Genomic DNA, 19947 nt, shown 5'->3' on the forward strand with positions numbered 1-19947 from the left:
TAATTACCTACTTTAGGAAATTCAGATCTGAGGACCCCAAACTATGTTTGTTTTCTAAGAAATATTAGTGGAAGTAAATGTTTCACTACATGTGCGTCAATAGTGCATGAAATTCTTCTCAGTTTTGATCTTATTCTCCATATGTTTATATTTTCTATGCTACCTCTCAAGTTTGGTAAAATAGCTTTAAGTATTTTTTTTCAGCATATATCTGAAAAACTAAATTTTATCATGGCCCTTGGTAACTTTTTGAGAGCTAGCTTGACCTGAATAAGAGGGATGATGGTTTCTTGATGACTCTGCCATCAAGGCATGATGAAGTGTGGGTCTCCAAGAGCCATCAGTCACCTGCTTGAAGGATCAAGAGGGTGATTTCCTGGTTGAGAAGCAGGCCTCATTCTCTTGGCCCATTACTCCCACATCTTCCTTCTATTCTCACTCCATTAGCCTCTTGTGCGTCTGCACGGAGGCTATCGCAGGCTGACCTCTAGCCCCCAATCCCTGATATTTCCATTTAGGTCTAATCTACCATCCCAGTGGAAACATTCAGTGATGTTTACAGTAGTATTTAATCTTTCTTTGCTCCAGTTCTCAGAATTTCCTTTGTAAATCTACTGAAATTATCTTATTACATCTATTGCTATCTTCTCTGGTAGATCCATATACCTTCTCCCCTAATCTAAAACCTAACAGTCTCGAAGTGCACCTTTTTCTGGTTAATCGTGATAAATTCCTTTGTTGTGTCTTTGTTGTCTGGGGCCCTTGTCTAAAGCCACAACAAAACTTCAACACAGCCCCTCACTGACATATCTGGCTTTGGAATCATTCCATGGAAAGATGAGAACTTAAGGAGTAACTTTTGAAGCCTCTGGGGATGATAAAAGTTGATCATATCCAAACAGCACTGTGGTAATATGCATGATTTTCTTCTGTATACGAAATAAGATATAAATTATAGCACAGAGAATCACAGATCATCAAGTGAAAAAACAACTTACAATTCACAAACAACAGAATTTTCCTGGAATTGAGGAGGCAAGAATTATTTTCAATATTTAAAATATACATTATGGAAACCGCCCATTTGCTTGAAAAATGGCATCATAAACTAAACCAAGGTTATGTCTATGGGACTACGGTGTGGATATTGGTTATCTCATGTGCATAGGTATTCTGCTATATATACATGCACGGATTTCTGGTACCTGGTTTCCTTTCTTTGGTGATTAGTTTTTTTCATGTAACAGTACAAGAGTCTTTAACAATACCATTTGAAGATGACTGTTCATTTAATTTTCCACTAAGTTATAAAAGAGCTCAGATAAAAATGGGGTTATGGCACAGAAAAAGAGAAATTGAATGGAATTGAGTCTAAACTTCAGAGTTGCGCAAATACCTGTGGGTTCTTAAAAACTACCTCAATTTCTTTAGTACTCTTAAAAACTGACACATTTTTTTTCATAGCAGACTAATTTATTTATAAACAAAATTTTAAAATTTTTATTTAAATTTGCAATATTTCTGCCAATTCCATAATAAAATATATATCTTTCAATTTTGCCTTAATTTTTTTTAAAATGACACTTTTTGTTTTCAAGTCCTCAAAACTTGATTTAGAAATGAACTGTCCTTGAGTCTGAATACTTGATCAGTTTTTGAAAAATGCTATAAGAAGTTTCTAGTTTGTCACCCGAATTGCATGTCAGAAAACAAAGAACATTTTGTGCCGCTTAGATACCATTCAATCATAATCTGAGTTTGACTGCAGAACTTTCAGAATTCAATTTTATTTAGAATTTAGAAAATATGACTGTAGGACAGTGTAAGGACAGGGAGACCATTTCTCTTTGACCAGAGCAGGGCAGAATGAGAGAGGAGTCAATGTGTTCTTTCCTCTTTTACTTCTGTTTCCATTCTCCACCCTCCACGTTTAAGCACCCAGCAGCCCTTTGGGTTCAATGGCTCCCCTGGAACCACAAGGGTTGGGATTGTTTAAATACATATTTGGAGATGTTTGTGCCACGTTGCTTATTGCATTATGCAGAGGAGTTTGGGCAACGTAAGAATATGGAGCTCCTTTTACACTGTGCAAAAAAAGGCTTTCATTTGTGACTACCTCAGGGACACTTGCAACCGCAGATCTTCTCTTAAAAACGAAACAAAGCCAACCTTCCATTATTATTAGATATTGGAAAAAATAAGAACATATAGTTTATACCAGGAAACCATCCTGAGAAATCCTGAGACTCATTTTGTGAGATCCTACTCAAGCCTAAAACAACAACAAAAAGAAACAAAAAGAAACACAGAGCCCTTCAAGGATAGTAATTTGATTAAACTAAAACATTAATAAGAAACTTTTCAGACATAAAATATGCAAATGACCTATAAATAAAAAAATTTTACAGTATTAGGTGACACTTATTTACTATTCATTTTGTTCTGGTCAACATCTTCCCAGAAGATGAAATCAAAGAGAGAGACTATGAATATTAATTAACTTGCATTCAAACTAATGTTCCAGTTGACATATACTGAGCCTAACAGGGAAAATGCAAGAAATAAATTGCATGTTGAGTAAGATGAAAACTCTCCATTTGCTGCACTGAGTTTAATAATTATGTCATTTATTATAATTCAGGGGATAGTTTTTAGTATCAAGCTTCACTTGAAATAAGTCTTTGAGCTATTTTAACAGATTTATCTCAACTGTTTCTGATAAGAAAGAAAAGTTCTATGTAAAAGAGCTTAACTCTGGTCAAAATCAAGCAATCTAAAAAAGAAAGTTTTCTATTGTTTTACACAGAATTTCAGTAAATATTACTCCTCAGAAACATAAAATATAATGCATGCTATAGGCTAAGTAGTGAAATCAACATCCCTTAATAAGCATAAAAATCATGACCTTGGTTATTTATTACTTTGAGGTTTGCTACGATCTGAATGTTTGTGTTTTCCCCAAATTCACATGTTGAAACCTGTTTCCCGCTGTGATGGTATTTGGAGTTGGGGCCTTTAGAAGGTGATTAGGTCATGAGAGCAGAGCCCTTATTAAAAGAGACCCCTGAGAGCTCCCTCACCCTGTCCACCACTTGAGGACACAATGAGCAGACGGCCATCTAAGTCTCAGGGAGTGGGCTCTCAACAGACACTGAATCTGTTGGTGCCTTGGACTTCCATCCTCCACAGCTGTGAGAAATAAGTATTTGTTGTTTATAAGGCACCCAATTTGTGGTATTTTTGGTATACCAGACTGAACAGACCAAGACAAGATATAATTGATTTCTTTTTCATCCCAGGGACTATCCCTTATCCTAAACCCCACTGTCAGACGTGAGGGAAAAATCAACAATCTCACAGTTGGCTAAGAAACCCTTAATTACCATAAAAGCACCACTAGGCCAAATGTCTTCACAGGAGAGTGTCTGATGGACAGGGAATACTCACTTTTAAAAGTTATGATTCAGAACTCAGGAATAATTCCTAGAGAGTAAGGCTTCTGGGTATGCGTTAGCCTACATGTGTGCAAGTAAGAAAAATATATATCCCCCAACGCACAAACACAAATATCTTCATTGTTTAAGGTATCATAGGCAAAATATAAAATGAAGAATTACACAGAAAACTTAAAGTCTATATCATATCCAAAGTTGAATTAATTTCACTAATGGAAAAAAAAATCCTAATTGATTCTGTCCCTCTTAATCTCAAGCACACACCCTTAGAATTGACTAGAATTGTTTTTATAATAAGGTAAGATGCCTTTCAGAACTAATGTGATGCTCCTTCTAAGATAACAGTGACTAGTGTAGAACTGAATTTGTTTCAGATTTCTCTGTCTAAAGTGTAGGCAGGGTCAAGTTTATATCTGTAGTCTTAAAAACCAAAGTGAAAGTTTACTGCTATTTAAAATGATCTGGTTAGATGATCTTTAAGTGCCTAAACATTAACTAAGAATACATTATAGACCCTGCTCTTTTGAATTTTAAATATATGGATATTTTATTCAAGTGATAGAAATTAAACATTTTTATAATACTATAATACATAGTGTATAAAAGAGTGTCAAAATTTAAAATACTCTACAAATTTAAATATGATAAACTACTTAAAGTGCCTATCTTCTCATCTTCTTAAGAAACAAACACCGCACACAATGCTTTAGAAAACAGAAGTCATGATTTACATTTGGCTGCACTGTAAAAATACAATCCAGGAAAATGGTTTTAAGATAAGAGCAAAGAAGAAGGAATTAAACGACTCATATTGAGCAATTCTGCCCACCCACTGGTATAGTTATTCAGAAGTGTGCATACCTTCATGTTCTTTATTTAACCATTTATTTATGTTCATTAGATATGGGGAAAAAAATAGTTTGCTATGACAATTTTTCCTCCTTTCTTAAACAATATCTTTAAATAATGTTATCCTCTCTTCTTTTATAAAAGTAGCATTTATGGTTCTAAGTACTCCCTTTAAATACTAATTTAGCTGCATCCCAAAAGATTTGATATGTGTTATATTTTCATTATTGTTTGATCCCGTATTTCCATTTGGATTTTTTTTAATTGACTAAGTTAATTGAATTTCCATGCTTAAGAGGTTTTTATGGTTATGTTTCCGTTAGTGATATTTAAATGACTTAAAACACGATCAATTGTTGAAATGTTCCATATGTGCTCAAAAAAAGGGGTGCCCCTCATGGTTGGGTGTAGCACTCAGGATGCCACCCTGCTCAGTGGTTGTGTTAGTAGGCTACGGCTTCCTGAGTTTGCACTACTGGAGCCCTCAACTCCTCAGAGAGTTAGCTCACTATCTTCCCTCATGGTTACAGCTTCATCTGTACAATTTGTTAATTCTGACAATTTGTCCTTAATGTATTTTATATCCATGTTATTGAGATCATACAAGTTTTAAACTACTATATCTTCCTGGGTTATTGAACCTTTCATCAAAATCTACTTTTTTTTTTTTTTTTTTTTTTTTGCGGTACGCGGGCCTCTCACTGTTGTGGCCTCTCCCGTTGTGGAGCACAGGCTCTGGACACACAGGCTCAGCGGCCATGGCTCATGGGCCTAGCCGCTCCGCGGCATGTGGGATCTTCCCGGACTGGGGCACGAACCCGTGTCCCCTGCATCAGCAGGCCGACTCTCAACCACTGCGCCACCAGGCAAGCCCTCGAAATCTATTTTTAATAATGTTTCTTAACTTTTAATAATGCTTTTTTCCCCTAAATCTATTTTATATGCAATTAAAATAGTTTCAACAGCTGTGTTCGGTGACTATTTGTGTGGTACATCATTTTCCATTCTTCCACTTTCAATATTTTTGTTCTCATATGTTTTAGGTATACCTTTTGTAACCTCCATAAAGCTGGATTTTCTTCTCTTAATCCAGTCTAATATTTAGTTAGTCCATTTACATTTAATTTCATTAACTGTTATATTTGGTTTTATTTCTACCTTTTTTTTTTTTTGGTGTGTGCTACTTATTTATCCCATTTTCCTCTAATTCACTCTCTCCCTTTTTTCCTTCCTTCCTTCCTTCCTTCCCTCTTTCCCTCCCTCCCTCCCTCCCTCCCTCCTTCCTTCCCTCCTTCCTTCCCTCCTTCCTTCCTTCCTTCCTTCCTCCCTCCCTCCCTCCCTCCCTCGCTCCCTTCTTTCTTTCTAACTTGACACCTGTATTGTATTTCAATCCCCCAGATGGTAATTCTATACAATTTAAATGCATTTTTAACTTGAGTTTCATGTTAAAAATGACTGGTATAACTAGATCACTGGGGTAGGAATTGCTTCCCAGTGGGTTATACGGGGCAGCTTCTGAGGAGGCCCCCAGGTCATGGTTCAGATGAAGTCATCTGAACTTGGAGGTGATGAACCTGGCATGGGACCCATGACCTTGCAGGGTGTGGTTGTGAGCCCCTCCTGGGAGAAGAGGACTCTGTGACAACGCCCTGAGGGGCATCTACCATGCTGTGCACTGGACAACTTTGCACTCCTGCCCTTCCCGGGACTTGAGGCCCCCAACCCCATGTGGTCCCCCAGCAGGGGCATGGTGAGGAAGCCTGGGCACTGGAGAGCAAGGACTTGAACCTGGCCAAGGCACATGAGACCCAGCCCTGAGCCGATAAACTCATGGTGTTCAGAAAGGCCTTTGAGGAGAAGCAGCCTATTCACCACCAGACAATTCACAAGGGAGAAGAACCCCAAACGTGTCGGGAGTGTGAGGGGTCCTCAGAATTACACACCAGAGGAAAGCCTTCAAGTTCACTAACACACCTCGGCAGCCAGCTGAGGAGTGCACAGGGGTGAGGAACTCTGGCTGAGAGGCCAACACAGAGCTGCCTGATCTTATGGCTTTTCAGGATGAGCTTGAGGTTTGAATTTTTATGTGAAATCTCCTAATTGTATAAATGTTGGCATTGTTATTTTATAGCTTTACTGGGGTATCATTAACATCAAATAAACTGCACATGGATAAATAGCCTACGTTTTGACATACATATACATCCATGAAGCCAACACCACAATTAAGATACTGAACAATTTCTCATCCCCAAAGATTCCTCGGGCCCTTTTTAGTGCCATCCTCATGCTCTGCTTGCCTCTACCCAGTCCCTAGGCAACTACTGATCTATTTTCTGTCACTGTAGATTGTTTGTGTTTTCTAGAATTTCACATAACTGGAATCACGCAGCATCTCCTTTTTTTGTTTTTGTCTCACTAGCATAATTATTTTGCGGACCATCCGGGTTGTGTCAACAGTGACTTCCTTTTTATCACTGAGCAGTAAACCACTGTATGGCTCTTCCAGTTTGTCTACACACTCACCTGTTGTTGGACATGTGGGTTATTTCCAGTGTGCAGTTACAAACAAAGCTGCTATGAACATTCATGTACCAAAAACAAGTTTAATTTTAGTCACTGTCTTTCCTTTCTGGTGAAAAGTACAAAGATCCTAGAATGCTTTAACTTTATGTTTGATGCTTACATGCAATATTGTCCAGAAACTTTATTTATCTTTACATATATTTCCATTCATCAAATATTATCATACTGATTGTTACATTTTGTTTAGGTTTCTCTACATTGTTTCCAATCATTCCTTCTCGCATTTCAGGCTTTCCTTCTGGGATCATTTTCTTTCTTTCTGAAATAATTTAACTTAAAAATATTTGAAAGGTTTAGATGGAAGTTAATTCCTTGAGTTTCTGTTTACCTGAAAATATCTTTTTGGTTGTTGATCTTGTCTTTTAAAAGTTTTTCTTAAATACAATCTTAGTTTAGCATTTATTTTCTTTCAATATTTTGAAGACACTGTTCCTGTGTCGTCTGCCTTCTGACGTTGCTGTTGGTTTAACAACTATTGATTGTTTCTCCTGTGTAGTAACCAGTCTTCTTCATTCTCTGATGCTTTTAGAATCTTCCTGTTCTGCAATTTCAGTGATCAATTTAGGTGGGGCTTTCATTTTATTCCTACTCCTTGGGATTCTTTTTTTTTTTTTTTTTTTGTGGTATGCGGGCCTCTCACTGTCGTGGCCTCTCCTGTTGCGGAGCACAGGCTCTGGACGCGCAGGCTCAGCAGCCATGGCTCACGGGCCCAGCCGCTCCGCAGCATGTGGGATCCTCCTGGACCGGGGTACGAACCCGTGTCCCCTGCATCAGCAGGCGGACTCTCAACCACTGCGCCACCAGGGAAGCCCTCCTTGGGATTCTTGAGTCTTAAAAATTGTGGAAAGCTCTGCTTCATTATCTTTTAAAATATTACCTTTCCGCTATTCTCTCTATTATTTTCTTCTGGAAATCTAATTTTACCCACCATATTGTTTAACTTCTCTTTTATATTTTAAATCTGTTATATTTTCTGCCTGCATTTTGAGTAATTTTATCAGGGCAAATTTCAGATCTAAGTTAGAATTGCTGTTTCACCTACTTACCTGCTCTTTAGCCCATCTAGTCAATTTTGTGTCAATTATAGTTTTTAATTCTAGAATTTCTCGTGTTATTGTGTGCATGTATGTACATGTGGGCGTGCATGTTTGTGTGTGTGTATTTAATCTTTTAATCTGACTGGATATTTCTGATAGTCTTTTGTTTTTTAATCATATGTGCGCTTTCATTTTTTAAACACATTAAGCATACTTATAGTCTTTCCCAGGCAACTTTAATCTCTGTGTTCTTTCCAGGTTTGAACTCTGCTCGCTCTCATTCACGATGGCATGCTTCCATCTGTGATTTTCTGATTGTTAGGTCATGCTCTGTGAAACTTTGTCTGAGGGAATTATTTTAGGACTCATTTGAGAGCACAGGTCTCCTTGGGAGGATGTGAGTTAGTCTCAGCCCAGTTCCTGGCACTGCCAACTCATGGCCACCCTAAACAACATTCTAGACTCAGGACCTTATATAAGTGCACACAGAAAGAGTAAAATTGAGCCCCAAACTCAGGTAAATATGGGTCTGTGCTTACAAATTCTTAGGAGTAACATTTCTACCTAGAGTGAAAACAAAATAGGCAACTATCCCCAGCACCTTCCTCTCTCCACTTGATCCCAGGAGGAAATCATGTTTTCCAGGAGGTTCTTCATGTAGAATTCTATGGTTTCACTTTCCACCTTGACGAGGCCCTAAACTCACCAGCAGTCTCCAGCGTTTGCCTGGTCTGAGGCTGTAGCCCCCCGTGGTGAGTGGCTTTAGCTTACACAGTTTCCTTTCTGGAGTCTAGCCTTCTCTTACTTTTGGGCATATGACCTTTTCCTTACTATGTTGTCAGCTCAGCTGTTCTTTAAAAATATGTGTTTGGAATTCAATTCACTACTTTTATATAGTGTGCACTGCAAGGATTTTTTAGGGTGTCGGTTCACCATGCTGTCCGAAATAAAGCTTCAGTATAAACTGATTTAGACGAAGCTCTGTATACCGATAAATAGGCGAGGTGAATATTCAACAAGCAAAGGTCGTGATTCTCAGCCCTAGCAACACAGTAGCCCTGTGACCAATTTGAAGCTAAATCCTTAAAGATGCAAGACTGTCTATCCTGCTATGCTGAATCCTCCCAATTAATATGAAGGTACACAGAGGCAGTCAGACTGTCAATGACTGAAGTAGATTTTCAAAGGAGCTCACATTGCTGTAAAGATGATATGGAGATCATAATGTGACATGCACCAGAGGATTTAAATTATTATTAAATGTAATTATATCTACATGGCATGTATACTATCATATATGCATACTACATCCACATATATACACGCAAATACAATTATACTTAAGAAATCTGTCCTACAAAGTATGTATACTTTAATTTCATCCCAATAGCAAACTTGTAAGACTGTATTGTGCCTCGATATCGGCGAGTGACGCACAACTCATTATTTTTCTTCAGGATTTGCATTAATAAAGAGCTGTTCAGTGTCCCTAGTCCCATTTGATGGAGAGTGATCATCACTGCTGCTCACTGCTGTCTCTGTAGCCTTGCAATCATCCAGCAGATTGGAGAGAGAAGACACATCTAATGATCCTAGCTCAAACACTCTACCTGTTGCTGTTGACAGACTTTGTTCCTTAGAGAAGATATTAACTGTCAGCTGGCTGTGACAGTTTGTGAACTAACTTGACATTTGTGTTGGCGCCGTAAGAGTATTTACAGCTCAGAAAATATATATAATCAGATTATGATGGACCCAAGGATTTGCAAAGTAAAAAGTATAATACACAAGTTATAAACATGACCATAATGATAAAATTATTTAAAAAATACTTCAGTGCTTAGGCTCTCGTTCCAGAAATACCTTCTCTATATGAAACACATGGTGTATGTTTGCAAAGACAAAATGGATTGCAGAGAACAGAGGATGGGGATTCCATTTACAGCTGGTCATTCATTCTAAATTTTCTAACAGCCCACTATGTCAGAAAACTGCTAAGAAAGGTAGAAAGAGCAATTTTGAATGATATGGAACGTAAATGTAAAATATCACAGCATTAGGAAAAAGATGAACATTATAGTTTTGTTATTTTCTTTTGTCAGACTCTGAACAGGATCTTCTTTATATTCCATGAACATCACCTTGTGAGGAATTTAAATTGTCATGTTTCAACATAATCACCCAAAGTGGTTAAGTCTCTAGGAAAGTGACACTGGAAGGCAATGATACAGGCAGAATTTTTCGTGAATATTATGAATACTTTTGAATCTTATAACACTTTTTGTAAATATGTAAGTGGATGGGAAGAATCAATTAGTGTTTTGTCTCTAATCTCATTTCCTAGTAAACACTGGAGATGCCATAATGAAAGAACAGATTTGACCAGTACTTACTGCTCTAGTCCCAGGACAGTTTGGAGACTGGCATTCACCACTCATCTGGTTTGGGATTAAGACATCTTCCCAGCGAGAAGGACCCTTTGAGAAAAAAACAGCATATACTTGGTGCACAAATTGTAATTCAAATGTATTCCCTAATACATTTTCTAAAATCTATTTATGCTATAAAACGATAATGAAAGTAATATGTAATGCAAAGATTTTCAAAGTAAGATACATAGACCCTGGGGGTTCTCAGGACCCTTTTGGGGGATCTGGTAAGTCAAAACCATTTTCATCGATGTACTAAGATGATATTTGGCATATTGCTCCAAACATGTATCACATGTACATGTAGTAGTTTCCCCACTGCAGTTATATTTAATTGTTTAAACATTTAAATAATTTTCTTAAGTTCATTGCAATTTCAGTTGATAACTTTTAAATGAAAACACACATGCAAGTCTCACTCAAAAGGACTGTCTGGGGGCAGCAGTGCAGCACGGGGAGGCACACCTGGAGGACCGCTGGGCGCAGTCGGCAGGCTGAGCAGAGGCACCTGTATCTCCTCTCCCTCCTGAGGCCCCGTGAGAATTACAGTTAATAACTAGCAACATGTAAAGCCATAATACTAAGAAAAACAGAAGGCAGAAACTTGGTTGAGAAGAGAGTTCCACACTTTTCTGGAAATCTGCAGTAGGCTGCAGCAGAGGACGGGTCCTCTGTGCCGCGCAGGCCCACAAGGAGCCCAAAGGCTCGAGAAAAAGGAGGCAGGAGAGAAAGCAGAGTGAGACCTGGAGCAGCAAACAGGGAGGAAGTTACAATTTAATAAGCAGAAGATCCTAAAAATCTTCTAGATAGAAAGGTCAGATCCCCAGCTTAGAAACATAGAATGCAATGAAACTTTCTGTGCATATCACAGATATGAATTTTTCCTGCGTTAATTTTTCAGGGCCCCAAAAGCAACAAAAACACTTATGTAACAATTCCTATAATTGTCACATAAGTACTACTTTATCTGACAAACCCTTGTGTTGTACAAGGAAATTACAGAAAATTCATTCACAATTTTCTTCTTGATCTCAGACCATAACAAAACATACAGGTAATAAAACTGAATAGAACTCCGTTGGATATGAGAATTCAACATAATAAAATATATGTGCTCGTTTATCCATACTACTCAAACTATTAGTATTGACTGCTATTGCTATAACCATCCTGAAAATAGAAACAAATTTCCCAGTTAATTTCTGCCATTAGAAAGCAGTTTTAACTTTGCTCCTTTCTAGTTTTAGAAAATATAAAATGTTAATTGGTTATTCATTGCATACATTGTTTTAACAGTTGCATGGGTAAGGCATTTATAATTAACGGGCTTTATATAGGAGTAAGAAAGGTGTCAAGACCACAAGATTAACAAGGACTGCAAATCACATGGCAGCCCAAGGGAGCTATGGATTAGAATGCATCAAGCGGAGAATACAAAAAAAAATGTATTTTATCTCTCAAAGGTATAGAATTGGAGAAAGACATCAGAAAAAAAAAATGTCAGAACAGTGTGAAATATGTCTTAATAAAGAATCGTGTGGCTGCTTTTTAGAAAACTTTCTCCTTCTTGTCCAGTAGTAGTTACAACCAAGAAAAATACATAAATTATTTGAGCATCTATATCAGGAGTCAGCAAACAATGGCCTTGTTGGCCAAATCCAGCCTAGGGTTTGCCTTTGTACGGCCACAACCTAAGAATGGTTTTACATTTTTAAATGGTTGAAAAGCATAAAAAGAAGAGCCTTTTGTGGCACACGAAAAGTAAATGATATTCACATTTCCATGTCCACAATGAAATTTATTGGACACGGCCATGGTTGTTCATTTATGTATTGTCTATGCTGCTTCTGCACAGCAAGGGCAAAATTGAGCTGTGGCTCAATAAGCCTAAAATATTTACTATCCGGCCCTTTATGGAAAAAGCTTGCCAATCCTTGACAGTAAATAAAATGTTCCAGGTTCATATTGAACATACTCAAAAATATTGTAGCAGCATTTTGGCTACCATATAATCTTATTCATTTGTACAAGCAGCTGCATTCTGGGTCTCAAGTGAGAAATTACTTCAATTAAAACCTTAGTACTGTTGACCTGTGAAATCTGAGAAGGCATTGATAGAATCCAGTGATTCAAGTAGCTTGAATCAGTAAGAGAGTGGAAAATTACAATATTTGGGGATTTGTCTTGATTAATGCTACCACCAGCTGAAAATCATGAAGCAGAATATTATTTAAATACATTTATATGATGCATGTAAATCAGAAGTTCAGAAAAATGACTCAGTGGCATAATAAACAGTGATAAAACTCTATAAAATATGAGTCTTAAAATAATATTTATTCTTAAGAATTCCAGAACAAATCCACAAGTCATTTTGGCTGTGTCTTGTCACGTCCAATCAAGTGGAAAATTGAAGTACTTAACTAATTCTTATCCGAATATCACTCTGACAAGCTTCAGACAGGCAGTTTAAGCAAAGGTGTGGTTTTTTCCTGAATTATCTAAATCAGTTCTATAATCTGTTCTTCATAGGTGGGCATATACACTGCTCCCTAAACAAATTATGCGTTATGTTTTACAAAATGTTTCTGCAAAGTATTGGCACTTACAGGTTTTGAAAAGGGTAATTTTAATAGTATTTTCTCTACACTTTTACCAATTATCTCAGGTTATCATCAACTGTGTTGCATTTAAAATAGCCTCTTGGGGCTTTCCTGGTGGCACAGTGGTTGAGAGTCCGCCTGCCGATGCAGAGGACACGGGTTCATGCCCCGGTCCGAGAGGATCCCATGTGCTGCAGAGCGGCTGGGCCCATGGGCCATGGCTGCTGGGCCTGCGCGTCCGGAGCCTGTGCTCTGCAGCGGGAGAGGCCACAGCAGTGAGAGGTCCGCGTACCGCAAAAAAAAAAAAGCCTCTTGAATGATTCCACAAACATCTAAGTTGAATAATTAAATTTAAGGGACTAAAATTATTTTGAAAATTATACTACTGACATAATACAAGGACAGCAAAACTGTCTTTAAGACAACTATACTCAGAGGCTTCCATCCACCCTCCTAACTTTTCCTCTCCGCCTGCAATAAAATGATACAGAGAAGGAGAGTCAAAGTTCACCAACCTGTTGAATCCCAATTCCACCAATTATTAGCTATATGCTCTTGAGCAAGTTTCACGTTGCCTTTCTAAACTTAGCATTCCTCATTTGAAAAGTTAGGGATTAAATAGCTCCTTCACAGGGATTTCATGAAGATTAAGTGAAATAACACCTGTAAGACTGCACAGTGCCTGGCACATGTTGACTTATTTAAAAATGCAACTGTTGAAAGCAGGATTTCTTATTTCTCAAAATAGAACTGCCCAAGTACGATTATGTTTAATTTTGTAGATAGATAAGCAATAAGATGCCAGTTTCAAGGGACCAGACTTAACCCAGTGGGTTTTTCATTTCTTCCTTTTTCTCAGTTTCCAGATTACCCAACCATTCCCCAGGGGTCATTCACTTTCCAGAGCATGCTGCTATAACTCTCTCAAAGCATGACTGATATTTCCATCAGTCATATAGTATCCTTGTTCTGCATCTCCCTCCATTTGATTTTAAGATCTGTGCTTCTAATAAAGCTAAGCATGGTGCTATGATTATAGCAGAGGCTCAATAATGCAATCATTTAATAGTAAGCAGGGAAAATAATAGGGAAAAGTCCTTTGAATCAATACATATCTACCAACCAAACAATACATATCTACTAAACAGCTCTTAAACTCTGTATTCTTAGAGTTTACAAAAGAGAGAAGAATCCTTTTTCTTATAGGTTTTATGGACTGGCCACAAAGACTGAGGCTGTAAATTAACTGAGCACACCCATTCAAATGAATAAAATTAAAAAGGAATATTCATACCAAATATCGGTCAGATATAAAACAAATGAATACACATATACTGCTGGTGCAAATATAAAATGACACAGTCAGTCTGGAAATCTATTAGGCATTTAAAAAAAATTAAACATACAACTAACACATCGCTTGGCCATTCCACTCCTAGATAATTGACTAAGATAAATGAAAACGAGTCCACAAAAAGAATTGTATACAAATGCTCACAACAGTTTTATTCATAATAGCCACCAACAATATGAATGGATAAACAAAATGTGGTATATCCATCCAATGGAATACTACTCAATAATCAACAGTATTACGTTACTTATAAATGCAACACCGTGGATGATTCTCAAATTTATGTGAGGGAAGGAAGCCAAATATGAAATAGAATATATGCATGATTCTGATTATATAAAATGCAAACAGATCTATAGTGGCAAAAACAGATCACTGGTAGCTTTCGGGTGGGGGCGGAGGGTGGAATGGGCTACATAAGAACATGAAGACTCTTTTGGGGGTGTTATGGGCTGAGTTGTGTCCTCTAAAACTGCTATGTTAAAGTCTTAACCCTCTTCAGAATATGACTGTTTTGGAGATAGGGTTTTTGAAGAGGTAATTAAGTTAAAATGAGGTCATTATGGTGGACCCTAATTCAATGTGACTGGTGTCCTTAAAACAGATGTCCTTAACAGATGGGATTGGGACATAGACATGCACAGAGAAAAGATCACGTGAAGGCACTGAAGAAGACAACCATCTACAAGCCAAGGTCTCAATAGACACCAACCTTGCTGACAATTTAGTCTCAGATTTCTAGCCTCCAGAATTGTGAGTGAATAAAATTCTGTGGCTTAAACAACCCAGTTGGTGGTACTTTATTATGGCACCTCTAGCAAACTAATATAGGGGTTATGGAAGTGTTCTCTATCTTGATTGTGATGGTGGTTTTGTGGGATTATATACTTGTCAGAACTCTTCAAATTGTACCCTTTAAATGGAGGCAGTCTATTTTACACAAACTATTTCTCAGTAAAGTGTATTCGGAAAAAACAAACTGAGAAGTTGCCAAGGAAATTCTCTGAGGGAAGGAGAATCTATATCAAATGGTGCTTGAACAACTGAATTTCGATATCTAAATCCCTTCCTCGCTCCATACAGTTTCTAGAAGAAAACAAATGAGAACATCTTTACAGCCTTGAAACAGACAGAATTTTTTTTATAAGGACACACAAAGCTCTAACCATAAATGAAGAAATTTATAAATTGAATTTCAATGAAAATTTTAAAAAACTTCCACTCATCAAAAGACACTATTCAACATGAATATGCAAGCCACAGACTGGAGAAAATATTTATAATATGTATATTTGTGAAATAATTCATCTTTAGACCATATAAAGAACTATATATAGCACCATACAGACAAGCACTTATTCAAAATAAGCAAAAGACTTTATAAAAGGAGACATAAACATGGCCAATAATCATATAAAAAGATAGTTAATATCATTAATAATCAGGAAAATGCAAATTAAAATAACAAAATACAATTTTACTTGGTTTTGCATCTTAGCCAGTATGATGGCTAAAATTTTAAAAAAGGCTCATAATACTAAACTTCGGCAAAACAACTAATCTATGCTGATAGAAATCAGAAGCTGGTTGTCTTGACTGGAGGTATGGACGGGAAGGAGGCATGAGGACATTTTTTGGAAATGTTCTGTATTTTGATTGGGGTAGTAGTTACATGGGTGTGCATAACTGTCAAAGCTCATAGAACTGAACCCTTAAATTCTGTGCACTTTATTGAGTGTAAATTGTTCCATAATTTAAAACAGGGAACTGAATCTTATTCCACTCCTTATTCAACAATTACTTACTGAGGCCCTGTCTCTCAGTAGTTCTGCAACTTTGGAAGTTCTCTTAACCACTCAGGGAACAGCTAGCCCAGGACAAATGGAGTAATACCACAACGGGTATTGCAAGGATTAAATATAAAAGTTAGGCCAATGCCAGGCACACAGTAGGTTCTCAACAAATGTTAACCATTTCTATATTTACCATTCAGCACTCAGACGTGATAAAGTGGGGGGGACAATTAGGGACCACAGCCAATATGGTTTAAAAAACAATCCATGTAATGAAACAATTAAAAAAAAATTTTTTTTAAAAGCATCTTTACCTCTTCAGTAATTTCGCCTTATAGCCTTCGGACACAATAGTCTATAACTTTTATTATAGGATAATCCAAGCCATTGTCAATCAAAACAAAAGAATAACCAGTTCTGTGGCTTTGAACTGGTTACTAACATTCACCATCGAGTTACAGAATTCTTAAAGTGAAGAACCACGTCCTACTTCTATCTGTGTGCTTTGATGTGGGTAGCAAAATGCTGTATGTAAACATGGTGAATACTCAGAAATACATTAACTGAATCAGGCTTTACCTTTCTCATCTGTAAAGCTATAAAACTGAAAGATCTGTGGTTTTCAAAGTTGTGTTTTCTTTTAAAGCAGAACTTTCCTCCAATGAATTGTGTATAGAATCCAAAGTATAAAAGAAATAAAGCAGGCTTATTCTGCTTGGAGAAGAAGGATGGGTCCTCAAAGCTCTTGTCACTGCTTTTTGCTGCCTGCTGGAGGCCTCCTACCGTTCCTTGCCACGTGGGCTTCCTAAACGTGGTTGCTTACTTCACAAGCCAGCAGAATATCTGCTTAGGTCCCTAAGACGCAGTCTTCTAAGATGTAATAAAGGGGAGTCTTATATAACATGATCAGGGAAGTGGTAGATATCTCATCACTTTTGCCATATTCTCTTCATTAGAAGGAAATCACCAGAACCACCTACATTCAAGAGGAAGGGATTTCACAAAAGCATGGACACCAGGAGGTGGGCGATCACTGGGGGTCACCTACATGTCTGTCCCTGACACACTTTTTTTTTTTTTTTTTTTTTTTTTTTGCGGTACACGGCCCTCTCACTGCCGTGGCCTCTCCCGTTGCGGAGCACAGGCTCCGGACGCGCAGGCTCAGCGGCCATGGCTCATGGGCCCAGCCGCTCCGCGGCATGTGGGATCTTCCCAGACCGGGGCACGAACCCGTGTCCCCTGCATCGGCAGGCGGACTCTCAACCACTGTGCCACCAGGGAAGCCCAATTAACCCTTCTTTTGAAACTATTTCATATAGGACAGAAAGAAGCAGAAGAGGGAAGAAATGATTAGGTGAATTCCAGTTAACCAGCAGGAAAATAATGATCACAATAAAAGTAACAGCACTGCCATCTTCTTGCATTAGTAAAGAACTGGGTTATTTACGTAGCACTTTCACATGCACAAACCAACCTTGATTCCCAGTGAAAATCTGTTAATGCTCTCTATACTCTATAGAGCTTTGAAACCTAAGGTGATTATCTGTTCACGTGTTGGGGTGACCACAGAACTGTTTCCTAAGGATCCTGGCCCCCTACACTAGTACTTAACTCTCCTATTTAGCATGCCTTAAGAGTACTGCATTTTTGTGAACGAGTATCCATTTTTTACAAAATTTGTTAATCACAAAAATATGGATCTTTCCTTATTTTGTAACATGAAATATCTGAAGTTGTTGCTCCTGTTGGAAAATCTTGCCCCCATTCTAATAAAAGCTTGATCACTAGGCTGGGTAGGGCTTGGTGAGCCAGTTCCATTCTGCTCCATACGTGGTCATTTGGATGGCTCAACTAGGGACCGAAGCGTTCACCTCCACAATGGCTCAGTTGCATGGCTGACAAGCGGTGCTGGGCTCCTGCCCTCGGTTCTTCTCAATCAGAGTCTTTCCAGGGGTTGTTTGCACCTGTAGGTGTTTCCCAAGAGCAGTAGCAATGTCATCTCGACCATATTCTTTCGGTCAAGGACTCACAGAGCCCTCTTCACTGGAAGACACTATTGTGCAACGCTTTGTCAAATGTTAGTTTGGCATTTCACTGAATGAGATTCTAATCTGCAGTTTCTTATCACTACCAATAAAGAACTGTCCCGTGCTGTTTCACTTGGTCTTCTTTCACTTTACCTTCAGCTTTTTGCCCTGGTTTCTGACTATATAGGCCTACTTAGATTTCCTTTCCTTTTTTTAATTTTTTGCCATGCCGCGCAGCATGAGGGATCTTAGTTCCCCAACCAGGGATCGAACCCGTGCCCCCTGCAGTGGAAGTGCGTAGTCTTAACCACCGGACCACTGGGGAAGTCCCTAGATTTCCTTGCATTTTTATTCAAAATACCTAGTGATATATTTTCTAATAAAAGCCTTTAAATATTATGAAGCAGTAATGTGTCACATTGGATATGGTTTATGGAGACAAAAATAACAAACTAGCACTAATTTGGCATGTTCTCTTATAGTCCATTAGGCCCCCTCTTGTGTTTTCATCTGGGCATAAGCAGAAGCAGAAAGTATCTGCACCCACACGTAAACTTATCAATGGCTTCCAATTATTTAATATAATTTCTCTGATCTCAGAAAAGCACTATTCAGCTACTCAAGAATTTGAAACCACTACCATGTGCCATCCTCTATGCCTTGAAACACATTCATTTGATGCAAATTTTAAGTCACTGAGGTCATTAATTCACTCAACAAATTACGCATGCAGTATGTGACAGGTATTTTCCTAGACTGGAGATAAATCATTGAACAAGACTTTTCCAATTAGGAGGATAAAAGTGACTGAAGAACTAATTATTACATGGATTTTTTGAGGGTACACAGGAGGGACCCCTGACCAAGATTTTTGAAGGACTATTGTTTAGGATGAGATCTGAGGAATGATTAGGAATCAGACAGGAAAAGCGAAATTCCACAAGAGAAAGAATTCTGCGCAGGGAAAGCAGGACTAGGGACCAACTCCTAGACTAGTTTTGCAATATACATATACTCTCAACAAGACAGTATCAATAATTAATAAATAGTTATTTACTTCTGTGCCTCCTAAATATCTTAATCTACACTACTATTACTTGATATCAAGATTCCATTAAAATATACATTTAAATGTAATAGTATGCCAAGCACTGATTTCAAAGCATGGGTATGCCAACATGATAAACAGTATCTTTGTACTTTTGATTGAGATTGACTGGATTTCAAATCCAATAGACATTAGCAGACATGCAACCATAAGGAAGTTAATTAATCAGAACATCAGTTTCTTATGTGTAATGTGGAAACAACAATTGTACCTACATCATAGGATTGATGGTTAAATGAGATCAAGTACTTATACACATAGTTAATATTCAATAAATATTAGCAGGTACTGCTCAATAACTCCAGTATGAGAAAAATGTGATCATGGAAAGAGCACCCCGATAGGCAAAGATTCAGAAGATCTATGTTCTAAATGTAGTTTCACAAGAGTTTAGGCTAATCACTTTAAACATCTTTATGCCTCACTTTCTTATCTGTAAATTGTGAGTAATAAGAGCTCAGAGTCAAACAGGATAATGCATGAGTTAATTAATGTGAAAATCCTTTATAATTACCCCAGGGCATTCAGATATTAGTAAGGGGAAAACTGGGGCTGTGTGTATTCGTAGACAATCTAAATACCTCACTTATTACTGCTGCAAACATAACTCCATTTCTGAGTTGAAGAGATGCTTCATACATAATGATGCAGCTGCTGCTGGGATCAGCAATTAACCAGAGCAAGTGTCTATGCTTGTATTGATTAC

General features: G+C 37.8%; 1 protein-coding gene across 18 annotated transcripts in view; it reads right to left on the reverse strand.

The window, feature by feature from the left end:
* The window catches only part of LOC101328244 (1-acyl-sn-glycerol-3-phosphate acyltransferase delta), a 1425233-nt gene that overhangs the window by 766300 nt on the left and 638986 nt on the right, over positions 1-19947 (reverse strand). For 15 of the 18 annotated variants that reach the window (XR_004529329.2, XR_012324969.1, XR_012324970.1 and 12 more), the window contains exon 5: positions 10321-10404. The exons of the other annotated variants lie outside the window; for them this stretch is intronic. Coding sequence is in view for 11 of the 15 variants with exons in the window: in XM_033867950.2 (XP_033723841.1) it covers positions 10321-10404 (84 nt within the window). In the remaining 4 variants the exon portion in view is untranslated. The remainder of the gene's footprint in view (positions 1-10320; positions 10405-19947) is intronic. 18 annotated transcript variants of the gene reach the window in all.

The sequence above is a fragment of the Tursiops truncatus genome, chromosome 12 (genome assembly GCF_011762595.2).
Source record: "Tursiops truncatus isolate mTurTru1 chromosome 12, mTurTru1.mat.Y, whole genome shotgun sequence".
Lineage (NCBI taxonomy): Eukaryota > Metazoa > Chordata > Mammalia > Artiodactyla > Delphinidae > Tursiops > Tursiops truncatus.